Here is an 18,975-nt window from a genome sequence, read left to right on the forward strand (position 1 = left end):
ACTTATCACAGACACCCAACTTATGAGATGTTTTGAGATCATCGAAATCACTCCTACAAGCAGAAAACAAAGAAAAATATTATGCCCCCAGTCCTTGCTCCTCTTAGTCAAGATATACTTTCTCGAGTTACTTAGAGGAAATAATAATTGAAAACCAATTTAAAAGACAACACACAAAGAAAAATGTCAATCATATCTCAAACAGTTTTAGTGATTGTTTTCATTGTTCTTGTTTTGCTTGTTTACTCAGTGGTAAAACTCTACAGTGGTTAGGAGACAGGTGACTAACTCAGATTGGACAACCTGGAACTACCAATATAAAGATGACTTGGTTAAACTGCTTAGGACATTTAGATTGATTAGTCGATTACCCTAAGACTAGGACGTTGATCGGTTTCAAGCCATGAGGGCTCTAAGAAGAACCAAGGTGTCACGAAAGCAACTGAAGAATACGTACAAGCTAAAGCAAAGATGCAACACTTTAGTACAGGAAGTAAGACTAACCTGGACAAAATCCAACAACCATATTGATCTATGCCATTGTTTTGATTTATGTAATTGTTGATTGGAATGTCCAATTTCAAAGAGTGAGTACCCCGTATAAGATCGATCTATCTGGTTTCGAGTGTACCCTTCCTTGTATAAGACATGTTAATGTTTGATAGAGTTTGATAGATTGATTAACAAGACATTGGATAAGTTTGATTGTAGACTTTGAGAGTTCGTCTATTGTTGATTTGGTTTGATGGATGGTCTATGTTTTCTTGCTTTGATTTTTCAGTTTTTGATTTTGTGAGTTTTTTATTTTTAGGGTTTTTCAGGACTTTCTATGATTTTTTTATTTTTTCAGCTATGCCCCAAGTATACAGACCTATATGACATGATGATCTACAGAATGCATGTGGAGACAATAAAATTTTGATATGACCTATGTTAATGCAATATGCATGATGAAGATGCATTTCCTATTCGAACAAGGATGACTGTGTTTGTTTATCGCTTTGTAATACACCAATTGAATTGGAGGTACAAAACATTTCACATCTAAGCGATCAATCGTTCCTTAAGGTCCTTTGGAACATCCAAATTAACACACTTAGTGACTAGGATTTACAAATGGAGACGCGAAAAAATTCCCCATTGGTTCTTGAAACTTTGATCTTCTTTTGCCCATGTGCGTGCAAATGAGTTAATTCCCTCTCTTGTGCTCACTAGAGATTCTTAGCATCATATATGACTAGTTATGTGGATTATTGTAACTTCAAAAGTATCCCGAATAGAGGCTCGCTGCCAGAAAGCTTTTAGAGCTACGATGAGGTAATAGACTGTAATTTCTCAAATATTGCTCCATTTCCAGCAGGTGTCCATAGCCCTAATGGAGTTACTCGCATGTTCCCATAGTCAAGCTTTTTGTCGCACTTGTATGCGTGATATTCCAGTTATATATCATTGCTCTTTTGCCTTGAGATGGATATTTGGCATAGCACTTTCTTTTTTATTTTTCTTGCCTTGACTTGTAAGTAATGAAACCTACTTGGGTGTGACAATTACAACGGCGTTGAAGTAGAATTATAGATTTTTCACTAGTGATATGATCAACTAGGTGTCTAGAATGAATTAGAGATTTTGTTAATGTGTTTGAGATATAGCAATTGATAGGTTTTGGGTTAACAAGTCTCAAATAGTGAAATCACTACCCAACCATAAGTAAAGCATCGTCATGAGGTGATGTTGAAAATAAATGACCTTAGGATCTCAAAGACTTCATGTTCGAATATCTAAGAAAAGAGACGACCCTTATTTGTCTTGAATGCAAAAAAATGATAAACTTGGACATTTGCCTTGTTTTATTAATGCTGTTATATGAAAATGCATAAATTTGTGAATGCGATGCATTTAAAAAAGAAACTATATGTGATGCAGTGCTTTGAATAAAATGATATGCAATGAAAAAAGCAAAACTTAAACTAACCCAACCCTTAGATATGATATCATTTAAGTTGTATTGTTAGAAATTAGGATCTTAGGATACTAATCATTATAAACAATAGCATAAAGTAAATGAAATGAGAAACATACATGCATAAATGTACACATTACACAAGATATACGTGGGGAAAACCCTTTCGGATAAAAAACCCCATAAAGCATCATTTTATTAAACACTTACAAATATAGTCTATCATAAAATAGACTTGAACCTGGGGATACTCCTCCAATACTTCCACATGGCCAATAATACCTCTTGTGCATAGTGATACAACTCACCATATAGCTCCAAATTTACACCACTCTCAAATGAGAGAGAACCTCCTTAAACATAGGAGGAACGATGGCTTCACTAGTCACACCTTTTCAATAACCCCCATTCATAAATAATTAATAATCTAACATTTATTAAATTATTATTATTTCAAATGGGACATGCTTATAAAGCATATAATATATAAGGTTTAATAATCTTATATTAGAATATTATATATGAATGTTATTAGGACGTGACCCCTAATAACATTATGTTCTAACATGTATGCTATTCATAGGGTCAGGGAGTTTTGTGTAGGTAGTTCATTGGTCTTTGTTTGAAGAGTTGGATAAATATGCCTTGTCCAATAGGATATAAGGACTCAACTAAGTGTACATGTTCAACATCTCCAATGTTGATTTCCTTAGTTTTTGGATTTTGTGATGAAACTAGGGTAAAGTCTTATGCAAAGGATTGGATAAGGGGAATGGAAGAGTGAAAAAGAGGTGTTGGATAATTGATCAGATATTGAAAGGTTGGTGCATGAGTGAATGAAAATGTTGACGGGATCAACATTGGCACACATCTTGAGGTGTGGTGTGATGAAGGAAAAGTGGATCTCAAATTTTGAGATTTGGATGAAGGAACAACCAGGGATTTTGGGACATAAGGATCCAAAATGGATGAAGGAGGTGATTGAGGAATAGATTTGGAAGTTTTGGATGGAGGAACAACAATTTTGGATGTTGACTTGGATTTTTCTTTAGACTGTTGTGCTTCAAGGAGCCGCTTAGGGATCCACATGGTTTTTTATTTTGCATGCCTTTGTAGTTCCTTGGAACACATTGCTTCTACAAGTGCCTTAGGAACCCATATAACTTTTGATTTTGCTTTCTTTTGCTCAGTGATCCTTTGTGTCCTTTTATATTTTTCTTCTTCTTTTTGGATCATATTTTTCTTTGTTTTGACATGTCGATTAGATGGGATAGATTGATCCTTGAATACACGTGGAATACTTCACCTATGACTTTTACACTTGGCATCCAAATTGCTTGGAGAAGGAAAAGAATGAGTAGATGTATAGGAATGATATGGAGGTATTTTGGATGAATGGAAGGTGTTCGAATATGTATGCCTTTGTTGATCCTGCATAAGGGATGGAGGGATATAGGGTCCTAAAAGATGGAAGTGATGAAGGAGAAGGCGTGTATTTGGATTTTGGTTTAGTAGGGATACCAAAATCTCGAGGAATGTCACTGAGGCCATGACCCTTAATAATTTCTTTAATATGGAGGGGTTCTTGCTTGTGAAGGTCTGCCCCTTTGCCTTTATAAATATTTTGACTTGTAGGATACACTTTTCTTTGGAAGGACACGAGTCCATTATGAGGTGGAGGTGGAATGTAGAGAATGATAGGATCATGAGAGGGCTTTGTAGGCATGATGGATCGTTGAGGTGAACATGGAGGATTATGAAAAGGAGATGAATAGATACTTTGATCTTGACATGGAAGAGGACTATTGGATAGAGCAGGAAGGATGTTTGACTCTTCATTTTGAATAGGATCGTTTGAAAAGGTGGAAGAGGCGTCATGGTCTTCCTTAGGAAGTGGATTAGGAATGGAATTTGGAAGGATGGTTCACTCTTGATATGGAAGGGGATCATCTTGGAAGAAATGGAAAGGTATAAGGGGATCATAATGGGATTCTAGGGAGGTAGGATCTTTGTCAACCATTGAATGGGATAGCCCTTGAGATATCCCTTGAGGGTCAACATGAGAAGTTTCATCATTAGGTTCATTATTTGAGGGATATGGTATGGATTTATATTGAGAAGCCTTGGGAGATGGAGGCATCATGGAAGAGATGGATGCTCATGTGGGCCATTTCTAGACATGGGTTCGTAATTTTGTTTATGCTTGGTAATGACATCTGGTTTCTCCTTAGGTGAATTATTAGGATCTTCGATTTCAATAACACCATCATTAAGGAGGTCTTGAATTTTTTGTTTTAATTTCATGCACATTGAAGTCTTATGTTTGTTATGCCTATGGTATGCACAATAATCACTCAAAATTTCACATCCCCATGTGGTCTTGTTAGACAATATGATAAGATTATGCTCAAGAAGCTCTTCCAAAGCTGACTCAATAGATTGCCCCAAAGGTGTAAACTGTCTATCTAGGGGATAGATGTCTTTTTGTCTTGGTGAAGATGTCTTGTAATCTTGTATGAGAGTTGGATTTTGATTTTCAATTACTTTTTGTTCCACCTTATATAATTGTTTTAGCATTTCTTGAAGTCTGATGTTCTTGATATCATGAAATTTTATCTCAAGAGGGGTCATTGAATCTTTTTGTTGGGCTTGAATGTCATATATTTATCACTTGAGATCTTGAATTTGTTGAGCCAAAGTAGCCATGGAGATTTATGACAGTTTTGATTTGCAAGAATGAATTAGTTTGCAATGAAAAAGACTGTCCTTACTTTGGTCAACTTTCTTATGATAACTTATGGTTTGAACAGGCATTTATAATCGACGTGACCGAGAGCTAGAAGTGATACAGATGTCGAGATCAAATCAGAGCTAGTTGTTCGTTTGAGGTAATGATTGAGTAAAATGATTGAGACTGAGTTTGGTTTCAAGAACGATCTATCCTGTATAAGACATGATCTAAGCATATTAGGTTGATCAAATTGATGAGGATTGATTGAAGTAGCTAAGATATAATCAACAAAACCATGTAACATAACGGCAGGGGTACACTATCCAGATTGTTTATGCTCAGGATGAAAAATACTAGATATACGCTCACTATAGATTGACTAGGCAAGTATGACAGATTTGAAAAAAACACGCAAAAAGACAAGTTTCTGGACTGATAAAATTAGAGGCTCGTACGACTGACCTTTAAACGACAAATATAGTTTCTCGTACGAGTTGTTGTTTAAACTCGCACAACAGTTTAGACTTGCTCAGACGACAAAATGATAGTGGTAATAGTGACTCGTACGACAGTTTAGACTTTCTCAAACGATGAACTGGCAATGCTAAACCTAACTCATACGATAGTATGTATATGGCAGGACGACAATTCTCAAAGGGTTGTACGACAAAACAAAAGACTCATACGACATGTCAGGACTGGACATGGACGAGTTTCTGACAAGGACATAGTTTTGACCACTAATTTTTTTGATGTTTTTGATTGTTTTCCAGTTTTTGGGGTTTCAGTTTTAGTTTCCAAGACAAAGACACAAAAACACACACAAGATGTAAAGTGACTTCAAGAACAACACGCTAATCCTAAGGAAGTTGGCTAAGAGAGAAAACCTTTGCTTGTAGACTCGGGTACACACCCAATAGCTAATCAAAATATGACCGTTGAGTCTCACGTAATGGATTCTCAACGTCATATTAGCCGACTCCAAATGCTAATGGGGGCACGATGTGGCAAGTATCTTGGGAGAGTTACCATCTCTCTTGCACAAAGATTATCCCCCTTTTGGAGGTGAACCAGGTAGCTTCTATCTTATAGTTCTTAGTAACGACTTCTATTCGAAATTACCCCTTAAAGTTGCGCAAGTGCAATTGAGGCCTATAGCCTGACAAGGTACCGAAACAAGATGTAGTCACGCAAGCGTGATGGAGACCGCGAGGCCCTACAAAATGTCCGATATGAGAGATCTCAAAGAGAAAACTCAAATAATCCTATCCTCCGAGACTTTAATCCCGAAAGATCTATTTATTATAGTGAGTCAGAATGCTTGGGTCTACTTGTACTCACTTGGATCGTTCTCACAGGGTGATTACTTTTTCCCATTGTGACAGGCCCGCTAAAAGGTACACAAATCTGAAACTAGAAAAGCTTCAAGGGTCTGGATTTCTGATTGTCTGTGTAGACAAGAGCATACTCTCCTACCTTTTAGACTCTTCTCAAACACGAAAAATAGATTTGTTCATTTACCATATCGCAATTTAAGCGCCTATAAATTAATTAAAGAATACACAAAGTTTACTTGGATTTCCTCAGGCAATCTGCAAAAACAACGAATCGATAGTCATATTGTTTTTGAGCGACAAACGTGTTCTGCAACAAACGTTCTGCAAAAACTGGTTAGGCCGTGAAAAAAATCTTTCAGGTAGACAGAAAACAAGCCAGGATTAACATTATTACCATCAAAATTCAAGGAAAAAATCCTAAAAAATCACTTTGCCTTTTGATACGAGAAAACAGGATGCCTTACGAGTATTCTCACCGAGCAATACGATTATTCTCCATAGACCATATGATATTCTTTATAAAGTCATACGAGAAAACAAATAGTCGTACAAGGTTTCCCACATAGTTGTACGAGTATTCACAACATACCGTACAACAAATAATTAATTGAGCTCGTCCTGTACCTTGCAAAAATTCGTATGATCTTTTGCAGGAATTGTATGGATAGAATCCAAAAAATGAAAAGAACTAATTAGTAAGGCCAAAAATTGTAGTCTCGAGCCCCACAGTGGGTGCCAAAAATGTGTGTGTGAAAAGTGGTAATCTGCAAGCTGCAAGGCACAAACACTTCAATAAATCATTGCATGCATGTTTAGACAGATATAATCATGAATATAAAAACCATAACAAATCGACCTATTGCCTTCTAAAAGATGCGAGTATAGACTTGCTCTCAGATTTGTCTAAGCAATACCAATGACTAAAGTACACCAAGATGAAGGATTTAATCTATATGAGCATAAGATTGAGCTAAATTGATGCAAGATTAAGCTAGATAGATGCAAGATTAAGCTATGAATGATTAAACTAAATATGCAAAAAGCTAAGATGCAATAATCTCAAAGCACAATATTCTCAATGACTCTAGAGCAAAAACTGCATAACAATAAATCTCCAGGGTGTCTTGAATGAGAGATGAAATGATGAATTTATAGAGAATCCAAAGAGAGACCAACGATCAAGATTGATTAATGATGAGCCGTTGAGATTCCTCAAGAAAAAGCACAATCCAAGTGAATTGAAATAACTGGATGCTTTGATTCAGTTTCAGAGAAGATTAGATTGAGTTAATCTTAAGATAAATTCCAATTAAAGGTTGATTGAATGCATTGAGATTATAAGTCTGAGTTTGCATTGGAGATAAAATTAGTTGATTCCATGCACATTCCTCTTATTTGCTCAAGATCTTTATTTAGAAAAAAGCCTCTTGAATGCAGCTAAACTTCTTTCCTCAAGATTTGCTTTGAGTTTTATTTTTAGAGAAAATGATTTATTCAATTTAATTGCTTTCTTTACTTTTATGAGATTTCTCAAGTTATCTCAACTTTAGAAAAAGAAATATCTCAAGTTGATTTCTTTTCTCAATTTAATTCCTTTTTTTGTAAATTAATTCATTTTTGATGATTTAATGGCAAATTTATTTATTAATTAAATATGCTAGGATATTTAATTAAATAAATAGGACAATTGATTAAAATGATTTATTTGAAATGATTAATTAATTAAATAGATATTTAATTAAATTAAGATGATTTATTTGCCATGTGACATTGATGATTGAGGAATTAATTAATTAGGTGCTCAAAATTGATTTAACTGCCTTTGGTCAGGACCTTGGTGATGTAGTCGAGATTAGGGGCCCATGGTTTAGATGACCATTTTTAGGGTATTACAGAATTCAGTTAGATTGACTTTATGCTTTCAAGTGAAAGATCAAAGACATCGAGCAAGCATGTAATGGACCTAAAATGACACTTGTAATGTAATTCTTTGATAATATCACTAGTTTTTGTCCTTTTTGCAAATCAAATTCTAAATGTGTTATATAGAATCCTAGGTGATTTGCAATATGATTTCAATTAAATGAGTGAATGTCTTACAACAACCAAGCACACAAATCAACACAAACATGCTTTAGATTGACTCATGATGGTGACTGGTAGGGAGTCAACAAAATCAAATTTGATTTTAAAATTTAAAATTTATGAATTTAAATATACAATACTGAAAATGACTTTAATTAAGTTTGCATCTATAGATTTGATCCAAAATATCATAACAAAAAAGAAATCAATAATAAAAATATTGAGATATAGTAGTAAGATTATTATTTCATTCGCCAAAACATAAAATGGAAAAAGGGAATAGGTATGGAATCTTCACCACATGTATAATTATTAAATTTATTACACTTGACAAACACGAACCCGCGGTAACCATCGGATTCAAAAGGAAACTCACAAAATGGTAAAAATTCAAAATTTGGAGGGAACGTGACAAAAATTTGAACGGGCTTCTTTCTCCCGCCAGGGCGCAACATATTTTGTTAATATAGTGATATGGAGTTAGTTTGATGAATTTGTGAAAGTGAAGGCCATCCAGTCTTTATTCTACTCTCAGAGGTATGTATTATCTTGATTTTCCAAGAAGCCCTTTCTTTACAGTTATGAAGCTAATCAATTGTTGGTTTTAAGCTGTAAAATAGATTGTGATTGCAGGGGCTCATCCCTATCGCCATGGCGCTTTCTCCACCTGCAAAAACAAGCAAAGTCTCCGCGCTAAGTAAGTCTAAACAAGGTCACTCTTCTCCTTCCGGGAGTGTGAAAAGGAAGCTATCATTGCCGAAGGAGCGGCGCTCCATTTCTAAAGAAAATGAAAATGGTGATTGCAAGCAACCAGTGATGAAAGAAAATGAAAATGGCGATAGCGAGCAACAAGTGATTAAAGAAAAAGGAGGAGCGTCCAAGCGGACGAAGTGTCCAGGGGTTCGTGTCATCGGAGGGAGGGTTTATGATTCTGAAAACGGAAAGACCTGCCACCAGGTATTCTATGCCATTATTTATTTTTTCGCCTCTCTATGTTCGCAACTTTAATCAATTTTTTAGTGGTGCAGTGCCGGCAGAAGACATTGGAGTTCATGGCGTCTTGCAGAAATGTCAAGGGGGGCAAAACATGCACAATGAACTTTTGCCCCAAATGCTTGCTTAACAGGTCATCTATTCCTTTTCAAGCACCATTCCATTTCATGCTGTCAGCAACATATCTCTTTATAGCTGTAAAGTTGAAAGTGCATTGTTATTTAGGACATCCAAAAACCCTAGCTAACTGTTGCGTGTTTGGCAGATACGGAGAAAAGGTTGAAGAAGCCTCTAAGTCCGAGGAGTGGAAATGCCCAAGGTGTAGGGGGATATGCAACTGCAGTATCTGCATGTAAGTACTTGTATTTTGAAATCCCAATTAGACCTGACCAAGAGTCATTGCTTCAGAATCTAGTGTATTATAAAGACAATTCAAAAAACCATCTCAAATGCAGGAAAAAACAAGGATGCGTCCCTACTGGAATTCTTTCACATGCAGCAAAGGCAACTGGCTTTGCGTCTGTGTCAGATTTACTACAATGCGAAGGACTTACTCTGGTAGGTTTTTGTATCGGCAAAATTATCATCTTTCAATTATATAATAATTTGGGGGCAGATGAACCAGAATTTGTAACTGTTTTTCCTATAATTAATGCAATATTTTCCTTCATTTCTATGATATGTTTTTATTATACAGCATATCACCAGAGCATATCACCAGAGTGTGATATGGAATGTAAATGAAAAGAAAAAAATAATTCATTTTTTTTCCCAGATACTCTTCAAATAAGTGCCTGTTTATGTTCAAATCACTCAAGTAAATTAAAAAAAGTTCGCGATTCTCTTAAAATATTTAATTTGGTTACAGGATCAAGTTGATGCTTTGAATTCTTCACAACTGGATGGTCTTTTTGAATCTATTTGTTCTGGAGCTATGGATGTGAAAGACCTTGCAAAGAAATTGAAGCCTGTTCAGGGTTCTTTAATTTCGAAACAGCCAACTGACATGTCTTTAAAGAAACAATGTATTCCATCTCTCATTCATCTCCTCAAAGATGAGAAGATTAAGAAGCTGTTCAATAAATGCTCTTCTCCTTCAAAAGAGGGAAACGTTCAGAAGTCATTTGATCAATCACCCGCGCCTTTAGATTTAAACGGCATCTCATGTTCTGAAGAAACGGCTAATTTGAGTAAAAGCTCGAAAAAGATCAAGAGAGAGAGGGGTGTTGAAGTCAAGATGATTGTTAATGAAGAAAAACTGGGTATTGACAAGAACGTGGATAAGGCGTCAGATGTCTCGAGTTCGGGTAACGGGGCAGTGACAACAAAAAAGAAGAGTAAAACTAAGAAAAATGGCAAGATCAAGGAAGAAAAGAAGGATCTTAAAGATATACAGGGACCAAAGGGAGGGAACGACTCAGATGTCCTATCACGTCCTACCATTTCAGAACCTTCAAATCCTAAAATTAAGGGCCAAGTTATGACTGGAAGTAAAGATGACAAAGAAATTGAGGATTCTACAGATATCACAGAACCGGTGCAAAGGCAAAAACAAACACAATTGAAGAGAAAACAAAAGAAAGTTCATCCTTCTGAGATTTCTACTAGTACAGGAAATGAAGCAACAGCTGAAAGTAATCATGGTCCTGATGCTGCTGAGAGGAAATCAAAGAAACAAAAATCAGGCTCCACAATTTCCATTGAAAACAAGAATACAGTCAAAGGTAGTGAAGGACAAACAATTACTGTAACACATCGTAATAAAAAAATTGCAGAAAAAGATCTAAATATGAAGAAGCATGGGATTCCCAAGGAAGAGAATGTGCCTATTATTTCACCGCAGGGCAAGTTGATGAGCTCAGTGGCAGGTATAGAATTATCAGCAGGTGATGTTGGGCAAGCACTGCAGTTTCTTGAGTTTTGCTCAGCGTTTGAACAAGTATGTATACCTTTTATCTAAGTTGTATTCAATTATAAAATATATCATATTCTTTGTATGCTTTTTGACAGGCGGTACTATCCATGGTATGCTTCTTTGGATGCTTGGTCCAGGGTTCTGATTGTGGAGAAGCCTAAATTAAATGAAAAACACTTCAGCCTAGTCCAACGTAAATTCATTTTTAGTCTGGTTATTATGTAGATTTAGAGCACTTCCAATTCAGTTATTTTTTTTCTGCCTTGCATTTCTAGCTACAACACAAATCTTTAGGGTGCTTGTGGGATTACCATTCATTGAGGCCTTATGTTTGCCTCTAAACTTCAGGGAGGGAAATGCCCTTCTGAACGACTGTCGAGCCGTAGTTCCTTTAATGGGTGACAAATGTTTCCATAGTTGCTTTCGTAGTAAATTATAAACAAATTCGCTCCTTTTTTTTTCTGAAAAAAGAATTTGTTCTGAATGAATATCTTATTAGATTACAGGCGCAAATCAATTTTTGCTCAGAAAAAATTTCAGGTTTGGATGCTTAGTCTAAATTAGAAAAGTTGTATGCAAGGTCTGGTCTTCCCAGCAAATCTACCTATCATGGGATTTTGGTTATATAAATTTTATAATACAGACAGGTAGATGACGATAGATATGTTCACTACTAAGCTAGTGTGTATTGGAAAAAAAGTCGCAGTGTAATCATTGATTCTGAGTTTTAATGAGTTAGCTCTTTCATGTTGTACTATACAAGGCAATAATGTTTATCCTTTATTTATTTTGTACACTTTCTTGCCCATTAATTTATCATGAAGTATTCTTTCGAATCTATTGGATATTTTAGTTCTTACAGAGAGTTTTTCCAAAGTTGGATTTTAATAATTTCAGCAAGAATTAAAAGTTCACAAATCTCGCATAAGATCCATTCCTCAATTTGAGAATTTGAGAAGATTGCAAATTCCGAGTATAATGGTGTGTTTGTGGAAGGGTCAGTGGACTTTTAAACAAAGGTGACTATATGTTGGCCTTCACTCCATTAAAATATTAACATGATACGGTATCTGCGCGTTAAATGTTTCATGCCTCTAAATTTCAAAGTTCTACGACTGCTACAATTAGTCTTGTGTTCGTAAGCTACGACTGCAGTTACATTCCTTTCAACCAACATCTCTGTAATACGGCCTGACTTGATAGGCCTACATCCTGTTCTGGATGCTGAAGTCCTAAATAATTTCACCTGCTAACTTTTCATGTGTTAACTTTGCAGGTTCTTGATTTAAAGAAAGGTCTCCCAGAGTCCATTTTAAGAGAACTGACACGTGGTCGTGTTAGTCAGCGAGGGATGTATTCATCAATTGTTCAATTTCATGTTAAGCTGTTATCGTTGATTGGAGAGGATATGGGAGAAGAGTATGCCCTCTCAAACCATATCTGTCCAATACTTTGCAGAATCGCTCAACCTGTTTGATTTTTATCATCTTTAAAACTGCTATTCGATGGGCCCTTTAATTAGTTTCTACCATTTCTTCTGTTCAGGTGTGAAATATCACACTCAGGTAGTGGTGGAAATTCATGGGTGCAGGCTCTCAGAAGGCTTGTGACAAAAAAGTCTTCATTACTGAAAGAAGATGCCCAACCTATGTCTTGCAATTCATCTTCAGATGAACAACAGAGGCTGAGGCAAGAAATATGTCAATTTGATAGCTTTGCTAATGCAAGTCTCAGAGGTGGAGTTGAAGGATATGAGATGTTGGACCTTTCTAGGAAATTGAGGCTTCTTAATATTCTTTGTGATGAAAGCCTTAACACACGGTATGGGAGTACCATGGTATTTGTGTTTGACGTGTACTCTTTGTTTCTTTTGTTGCCAGTTACATGACATTGTTTCAAAAACCTTATTGTGAATCTATCAATCTCTTTATGTTCTATAGGTGCTTAAGGGACTGGATTGATTCTGCAAACAGTAGATTTAATGAATACAAAAAAGAACACCAAGAGGAACTCATGGCTGTAAAAGAAAAGGTGTGCCTTCGTTAGGATGAAGGTTAATGTGTTTCATATTCATAAATATACATCCGCTTTACAGCTTTCGTCCAGTCTGATTATCTTCTGCAGATCTTATTTTTTAATGTTATAATATTGAATGTTTCAAGGCAAAAGAAGCAAGACAAAGAATGAAAGATGAAATGGCTCGTGTTCTTTTGTCGTCAAAGGAAGGATCTACGCTAACAATAAATGAACATGATGAACTGATTTCAAGAGTGAAACTGGAGGCTGAAAAAGCTCGGGCAGCAAAACAAGATGCATTAGAAGCAACTTCTAGAATGAGTATGCATTAATCCTGCTGTGTTTTGTAAAGTCCAAAATTAGTTTTTTATGGCGCTTTTTTTATCATTGCTGTTTATAATAGCACTAAGGTGTCATACAGAGAGGCCAAGGTGTGATGCTATACGAACACAGCCTATTGCTTTGGACGAGAATGGACGAGCGTATTGGAGGCTAAAGGGAGAATCAGATAGATCGGTTTGTTTGCTTCAAGGTTTGTGGGGCGTTTAATTAATAAAAATCAATGTCTAATTCTTCATGCCACCATAAACACATTGCATTAATGTACTTTTAAACTAAAGGTGTACTTTACTTTTTAATTGTTTGTAGATGTTAGCAGCTGGGAATCTCTTATTGGTCATGATCAATGGTTTCTGTACAACGAAGAAGAGGAAAACATTCTTGTTAAATATATTTCTTGGACAAGGTTAAGATTCCTTTTAAGCAATTATTGGTTACTGTGTGCTTGATTCCGTTGAAACATTTCCGACTTAGCAAAATTGTATCAGTTTTGCCTATGGGAAGATTTGAAATATTTTTCGTAACTTATTACTGATATTATTAACGTAGCGATGGTATGGCTTTGTCAGTAAGTCTTCTAGGAGCTTTGGTTTTTTCTCAAACATCTTTTTCACTTTGGCAGGGCATTGAAAGCTCGTCAACATCAGCAATGTCGAGTATCTCCACAGTCGTGCAGCAAAATAATGGATTCCGAACCTGTATGTGCGATTGAGATTGCTTTAGATTAAGCTAACATCAAATGCAGGCAAGTGAATCTTCGAACTGAATTTCACCATACCCCTAATATAAACGTATTGACTTTGTCATTTTCTTTTTTTTTTTTCGGGGGATGGGCCGGAAAGGGGTTGGTAGCGTCAAAATTGAATCAAGGTTGACATTCATGTGAGGTTTGAAGCAGAAATACAGTTGATCGTGTAACACATGTTACATTTAGAAAGCCAGTGGTAAATAGTTCTTTTTTGCATGGAGCGGTGGATCTTTAGGCAGCATTGCAGAGTCTTGTTTGCAGGCAAGATTGGATCCGTAATTTCATTACCTGTGCCTGTTTATGTGGGAAGAGGCTCCACATAAAACACAACATGCCCACTGTTTACTTTCCGCCCATGAGTTCATTAATTCTATGTTCTGATTTCATTGCAATTCCAACTCAGAAAAAAGAATTTAAGTAGAGAAATGAGGCCATACGTTAAAGTTTCATCTGTGCAAGTGCAATATGCTATGCTAAGGCTTCTACTAAACTATCTTGCTTGGGCATCTTGTGGTGCGCTTCAGTTAACATAGAAGCTGATCTACTTTCTCTACTACTAACACTTAGTTTCATTGTGCTTATTGTTCAGGGGAGGAGGCTGCTGCTGTTTGAAGGTTTAGCAGCCGAGCCGTCCAGTGCCCATCCATATGTTTCAAACTATCAGCAAATCCTGATTTAATATTGTCAGCTGAGCAAGCAGTTTTGAAAAGACTGGATTTGACCTTATCGTCTCATTTCTGGAATTCATTATTAGTAGCTTAAGTTCGTTTTGAGCCACAAAACATTAGTAGTTGAAATGCTTTCAGTATTTGATATTCCAAAGGATATCCACGGCCCCACAAATCTCATCAATGTATTTTTTGTTTGAATTGGCAATCCAAAAGTTAATATCTGAAAAATGAACACTAGAAGGAATAGTGGTTTGAGGACGGAGGGGTGGACTTTGTTTCTTACTTGGGATTGTGAGCTCTTCCCTTTGGAAAGAGCGTATTATTTGTGGGATGGTCTCCCCTTTATAAAGAGCTTATTATTGGTCAGATGGTCTCCCCTTTGGAAAGAGCTTATTTATTATTGGTTGAATGTGCATTTATGATGGCAAACTTAAAAAGTTTATTTGAAATACCGGGTGTACATGTTGCGGTTTTTGTAAGGTCTTTTTTTATGGATTAGGTGAGTGGATACGTATAAACTGTTCATGATTTTTTTATTTGTGCATTTATGATGGCAAACTTAAAAAGTTTATTTGAAATACCGGGTGTACATGTTGCGGTTTTTGTAAGGTCTTTTTTTATGGATTAGGTGAGTGGATACGTATAAACTGTTCATGATTTTTTTTTTCTTTAAATATTGAAACAATGTAATTGTTCCCTTAGTTTTGATTATCAATATGAATATGCTATTTCTTACATAAAAATGAAATACGATCAATTGTGCTGTTATTTCAAAATTCTGTGTTTTAAGACGTAATTTCTCAATTTGTGAAACATTTAAATGGTTAGGGAAAAAGTATCATATACATAGATTGATTAAATAAAGATGAATAACTAATCTAAATGTAAAAGTGGGGATTTGAAATAATAAAGCTTAATTTAAATAAAAATAAATATAATATCTAGTTTGATTTTAGAAATTTAAAAATATTGTTTTTGATTATCAGAAAAGCAGGTTTTGAAGGGATCTCAAAACTTTTTACAAAAGATCCTTAAAAGATAATAGCATTAAGCAACATGAAAAGACAAACTTCCAAAAAACTAGCATAAATATGAGCAAAAATCAGCAAAAAAGCCCAACAAAACCAGCCACATCCAACCATAACATAAAAGAGAGAAAACAAATTACTTAATGTGTTTTAGGGCAATAGCCAAATTTTCGTTAATCCTTTGCAAATCTTTAGTCTTTTCAGATTTTACCATTCTTTGATCACAACATTTCAATTAAGTCATTAGATGCATGGTTAATAAATCAATAATGAACACTGAATAATAAAACCATTACAAAGCGACCTATTGCCTTTTAGTAGATGTGAGTTTAGTTTTGCTTTCAGATTTCTATATGCAACACTAGTAACTAGATGACACTTATTTAATCTACGAGTATGAAATTGAGTTAAATGGATGCAAGGTATGCTAGATATGCATGATTAAGCTAACATGATTTAAGTAATATGAATGAACATTAAATATGCAATAACTAATATGTAATATTATCAATGCACAAATCTTAATAACCTTAGAGCAAAAACAACATAATAACAATAATCTCAAGTTTCTTTTTTTTATGAGAGATGGGGACCTGAATTTATAGAAAATTCAGAGAGAGACCAACAGTCAAGATCGATCAATGATGAACGACAAAGATTCTCCAAGAGGAAGCACAATCTAGGTGAATTGATGTGATTGATTGCTTTTCTCAGCTTTAAAAGAAATTGAACCAATTTTAAGATAAAATAAAAAAAACTGATTTATTCCATTTTTTATTCAATTTTGCTATTTAATTCATTTAATTGCTTTTCTGAGATTTTTCAATTTAATTCCTTTTTTTTTTTGAATAAAGGGGTAAAAACTTTATTGAAAATCAGACACAAGAATTACAAAGAGAACCAGAGCCCCAAGGCCCCAAAAATGAACCACAAACACAGCCCAAGATCAGCCAGCTTCATAACTATCCATGTCCTCAGCAAAAATCTTTTGCAAGACCTGACAGTAATCCAAGGAGAGATGCTCCCAACCTTAACTTTCTTATCACTACCATGTTCCGAGGCCCACTTAGCCAAACAATCAGCTGCTCTATTCCATTCACGAGGAATGTGGATGAAAGACACCTACTCCATTAAAGAACTAATTTGAAGAATATGATGAACAATCCTTGCCAGCTGCCAATGAATCCCACTCACCTTCTGCTCTGTCAACAAGTTAAAAATAATTTGTGAATCCGATTCGCAGATAACCTTCCTTCATCCCAACTCCCAAGCACGCTCCAGGGCATAGAGAATAGCAAACACCTCCATAAAATTATTAGACTACCTCTCTTTATGCACCAAAAAGAAGAAAACCACCTCCCCCATACAATTCCTACCAACACCACCAACCTCAACAAGGCCTGGGTTACCCCTAGAGGAGCCATCAGTGTTAATCTTGATAAATTCATCTTGAGGGGATCTCCACCTTCCCACCCTTTAGACCTTCTTCATAACACATCTACCTCTCCTGACACAAGCTGAGGCGGGAGACAACTCCTGCCAGCCAAACCTACTCACAATGTCCGCCTCATCTCTATATAGAAGAAAATTCACCTCACATTTAGCTTCCACCATCTCCCGAATCATAACAATGATTCTATTCCACACTTGCTGAACTAACAATCTGACCTCACGAAAGATCCTCTTGTTCCTCTCGAGCCAGATCTGCCAGAGTATGAAAATGGGTCCAATATACCAGACAGTCTGGAGGAAGGAGGACAAGATAGGAGGTCTGCCCAAACTGCTCCAAAACTTCACTAGAGAATCTGCGTAAACACAAGGGTGCTTCCACACCCCCACTACTAATGCCGAATAAGCAAAGAGAAGGGACATTTGAAGAATAGGTGTGAGGAATCTTCCTCCCCATTACCACACAAAGCACAAATAGAAGGCCCCAAGAATCCCTGCTTGCGAATATTGTCCCAAGTTAGGCATCTATTCAATGCCAAAGTCCAAGCAAAGCAGTTGCACTTCGGCCAAGAAAAATTATTCCACATCTGTTTCCACCAGTGTACTTGTCTTCCCTCCAGTCTTTGGTTCAATAGTTCCCGGTATCCACTAGCCACAGTAAAGATGCCCTTAGGATTCAGAGACCAGGCAAGTCCATCCCTACCCTTGAGGGAATTATAGTGTCTACTCGCTAGAATACCATGCAACTCAGCACACTCTTCCTCCATCCCAACAACTGGCCACTCATTAGGAGCCTTCCATCGCTCCAACTCCAGCTACCCACACCTATAAACGGCCTTGAAGTCACTCACCCTTGACCACACTGCCTCCAAAAACCTCTGGCAAAGGTTCCCAAGGTTAGGAAACTGATCAAGGATTGGGGGGGGGGTATCCATCCCAAGAGTCGTTCCAGAAAAGGACCTCTTCTCCCCTCCTGCAGATTCAAAAGAGTCCTTCCTTAATGAGAGAAGCCCCCTTCTTGAGAGTATACCAAATAATTGAGCCTTTTCCCTCAAGCGGATATCTTGGAATTTCCTCCAAGGGGATCCTCTGCATATATTTGTAGGCCAAAATCTTAGCTCAGCCTCAATCCTGCTCGACACACCACCTCCAGTACAATTTAGCCGTTAGAGCCTCCTCGAATAAAATAGACTGCCTTAAACCAAGCCCCCCGATTGCTTCGGGCTACACACCAAGTCCCAATTGACAAGACTCCATTTGGATGAGGATAGATTGCCTGCCCATAAGAATTGCCTTGCCAAAGAGTCCAAACCCTTCAAGAACCACTTAGGAGCCACTTGAAGCATACATCGATAAATTGGAAGAGCCTGAACCACCGACTGAATCAGTTGAACCCTCCCAGCAAATGATAACCATCTATGAGTCCAGTGTTCAACCTTCGAGTGAAATTTATCCAAGATACCCTGCCATGACTCCCTAAGAGGGTTACTAGGAGAAATAGGAATACCCAAATAAGTCAAGGGCAGACAGCCAACTTGGAATCTCAAGATAAGAGCAATCCTCCTTTGAATAGTTCCAGGAGTGTTGAAGAAAAGGATAGAAGATTTATCCTCATTGATCAACTGGCCTGAGGCCGCAAGATAAACGTCCAAAACCTTACGCAGATTAGTAGCTTCTCTGATCCGAGCAAGTCCCATCAGGGT

At 36.5% G+C, this 18,975-nt stretch overlaps 1 protein-coding gene across 2 annotated transcripts; it reads left to right on the forward strand.

The window, feature by feature from the left end:
• The first annotated feature begins 8,546 nt into the window (after nucleotides 1–8,546).
• On the forward strand, nucleotides 8,547–15,161 carry LOC131036819 (uncharacterized). Of its 2 annotated transcripts, none has more exons than XM_057968805.2 (14): nucleotides 8,547–8,650; nucleotides 8,747–9,070; nucleotides 9,142–9,239; nucleotides 9,372–9,458; nucleotides 9,562–9,664; nucleotides 9,975–11,045; nucleotides 12,298–12,440; nucleotides 12,567–12,842; nucleotides 12,962–13,052; nucleotides 13,184–13,358; nucleotides 13,459–13,569; nucleotides 13,686–13,782; nucleotides 13,999–14,121; nucleotides 14,714–15,161. In XM_057968805.2, exons 2-13 carry the CDS (start codon nucleotides 8,765–8,767, stop codon nucleotides 14,102–14,104), a joined length of 2,664 nt encoding a protein of 887 aa, XP_057824788.1. In that variant the 5' UTR covers nucleotides 8,547–8,650; nucleotides 8,747–8,764; the 3' UTR covers nucleotides 14,105–14,121; nucleotides 14,714–15,161. The 2 variants fall into 2 exon arrangements, with proteins under 2 accessions (XP_057824788.1, XP_057824789.1); XM_057968806.2 differs by having other exon boundaries at nucleotides 8,559–8,650; nucleotides 8,734–9,070.
• The last annotated feature ends 3,814 nt before the right edge of the window (nucleotides 15,162–18,975 follow it).

Source organism: Cryptomeria japonica, chromosome 5 (assembly GCF_030272615.1).
Source record: "Cryptomeria japonica chromosome 5, Sugi_1.0, whole genome shotgun sequence".
Classification (NCBI taxonomy): Eukaryota; Viridiplantae; Streptophyta; class Pinopsida; order Cupressales; family Cupressaceae; genus Cryptomeria; species Cryptomeria japonica.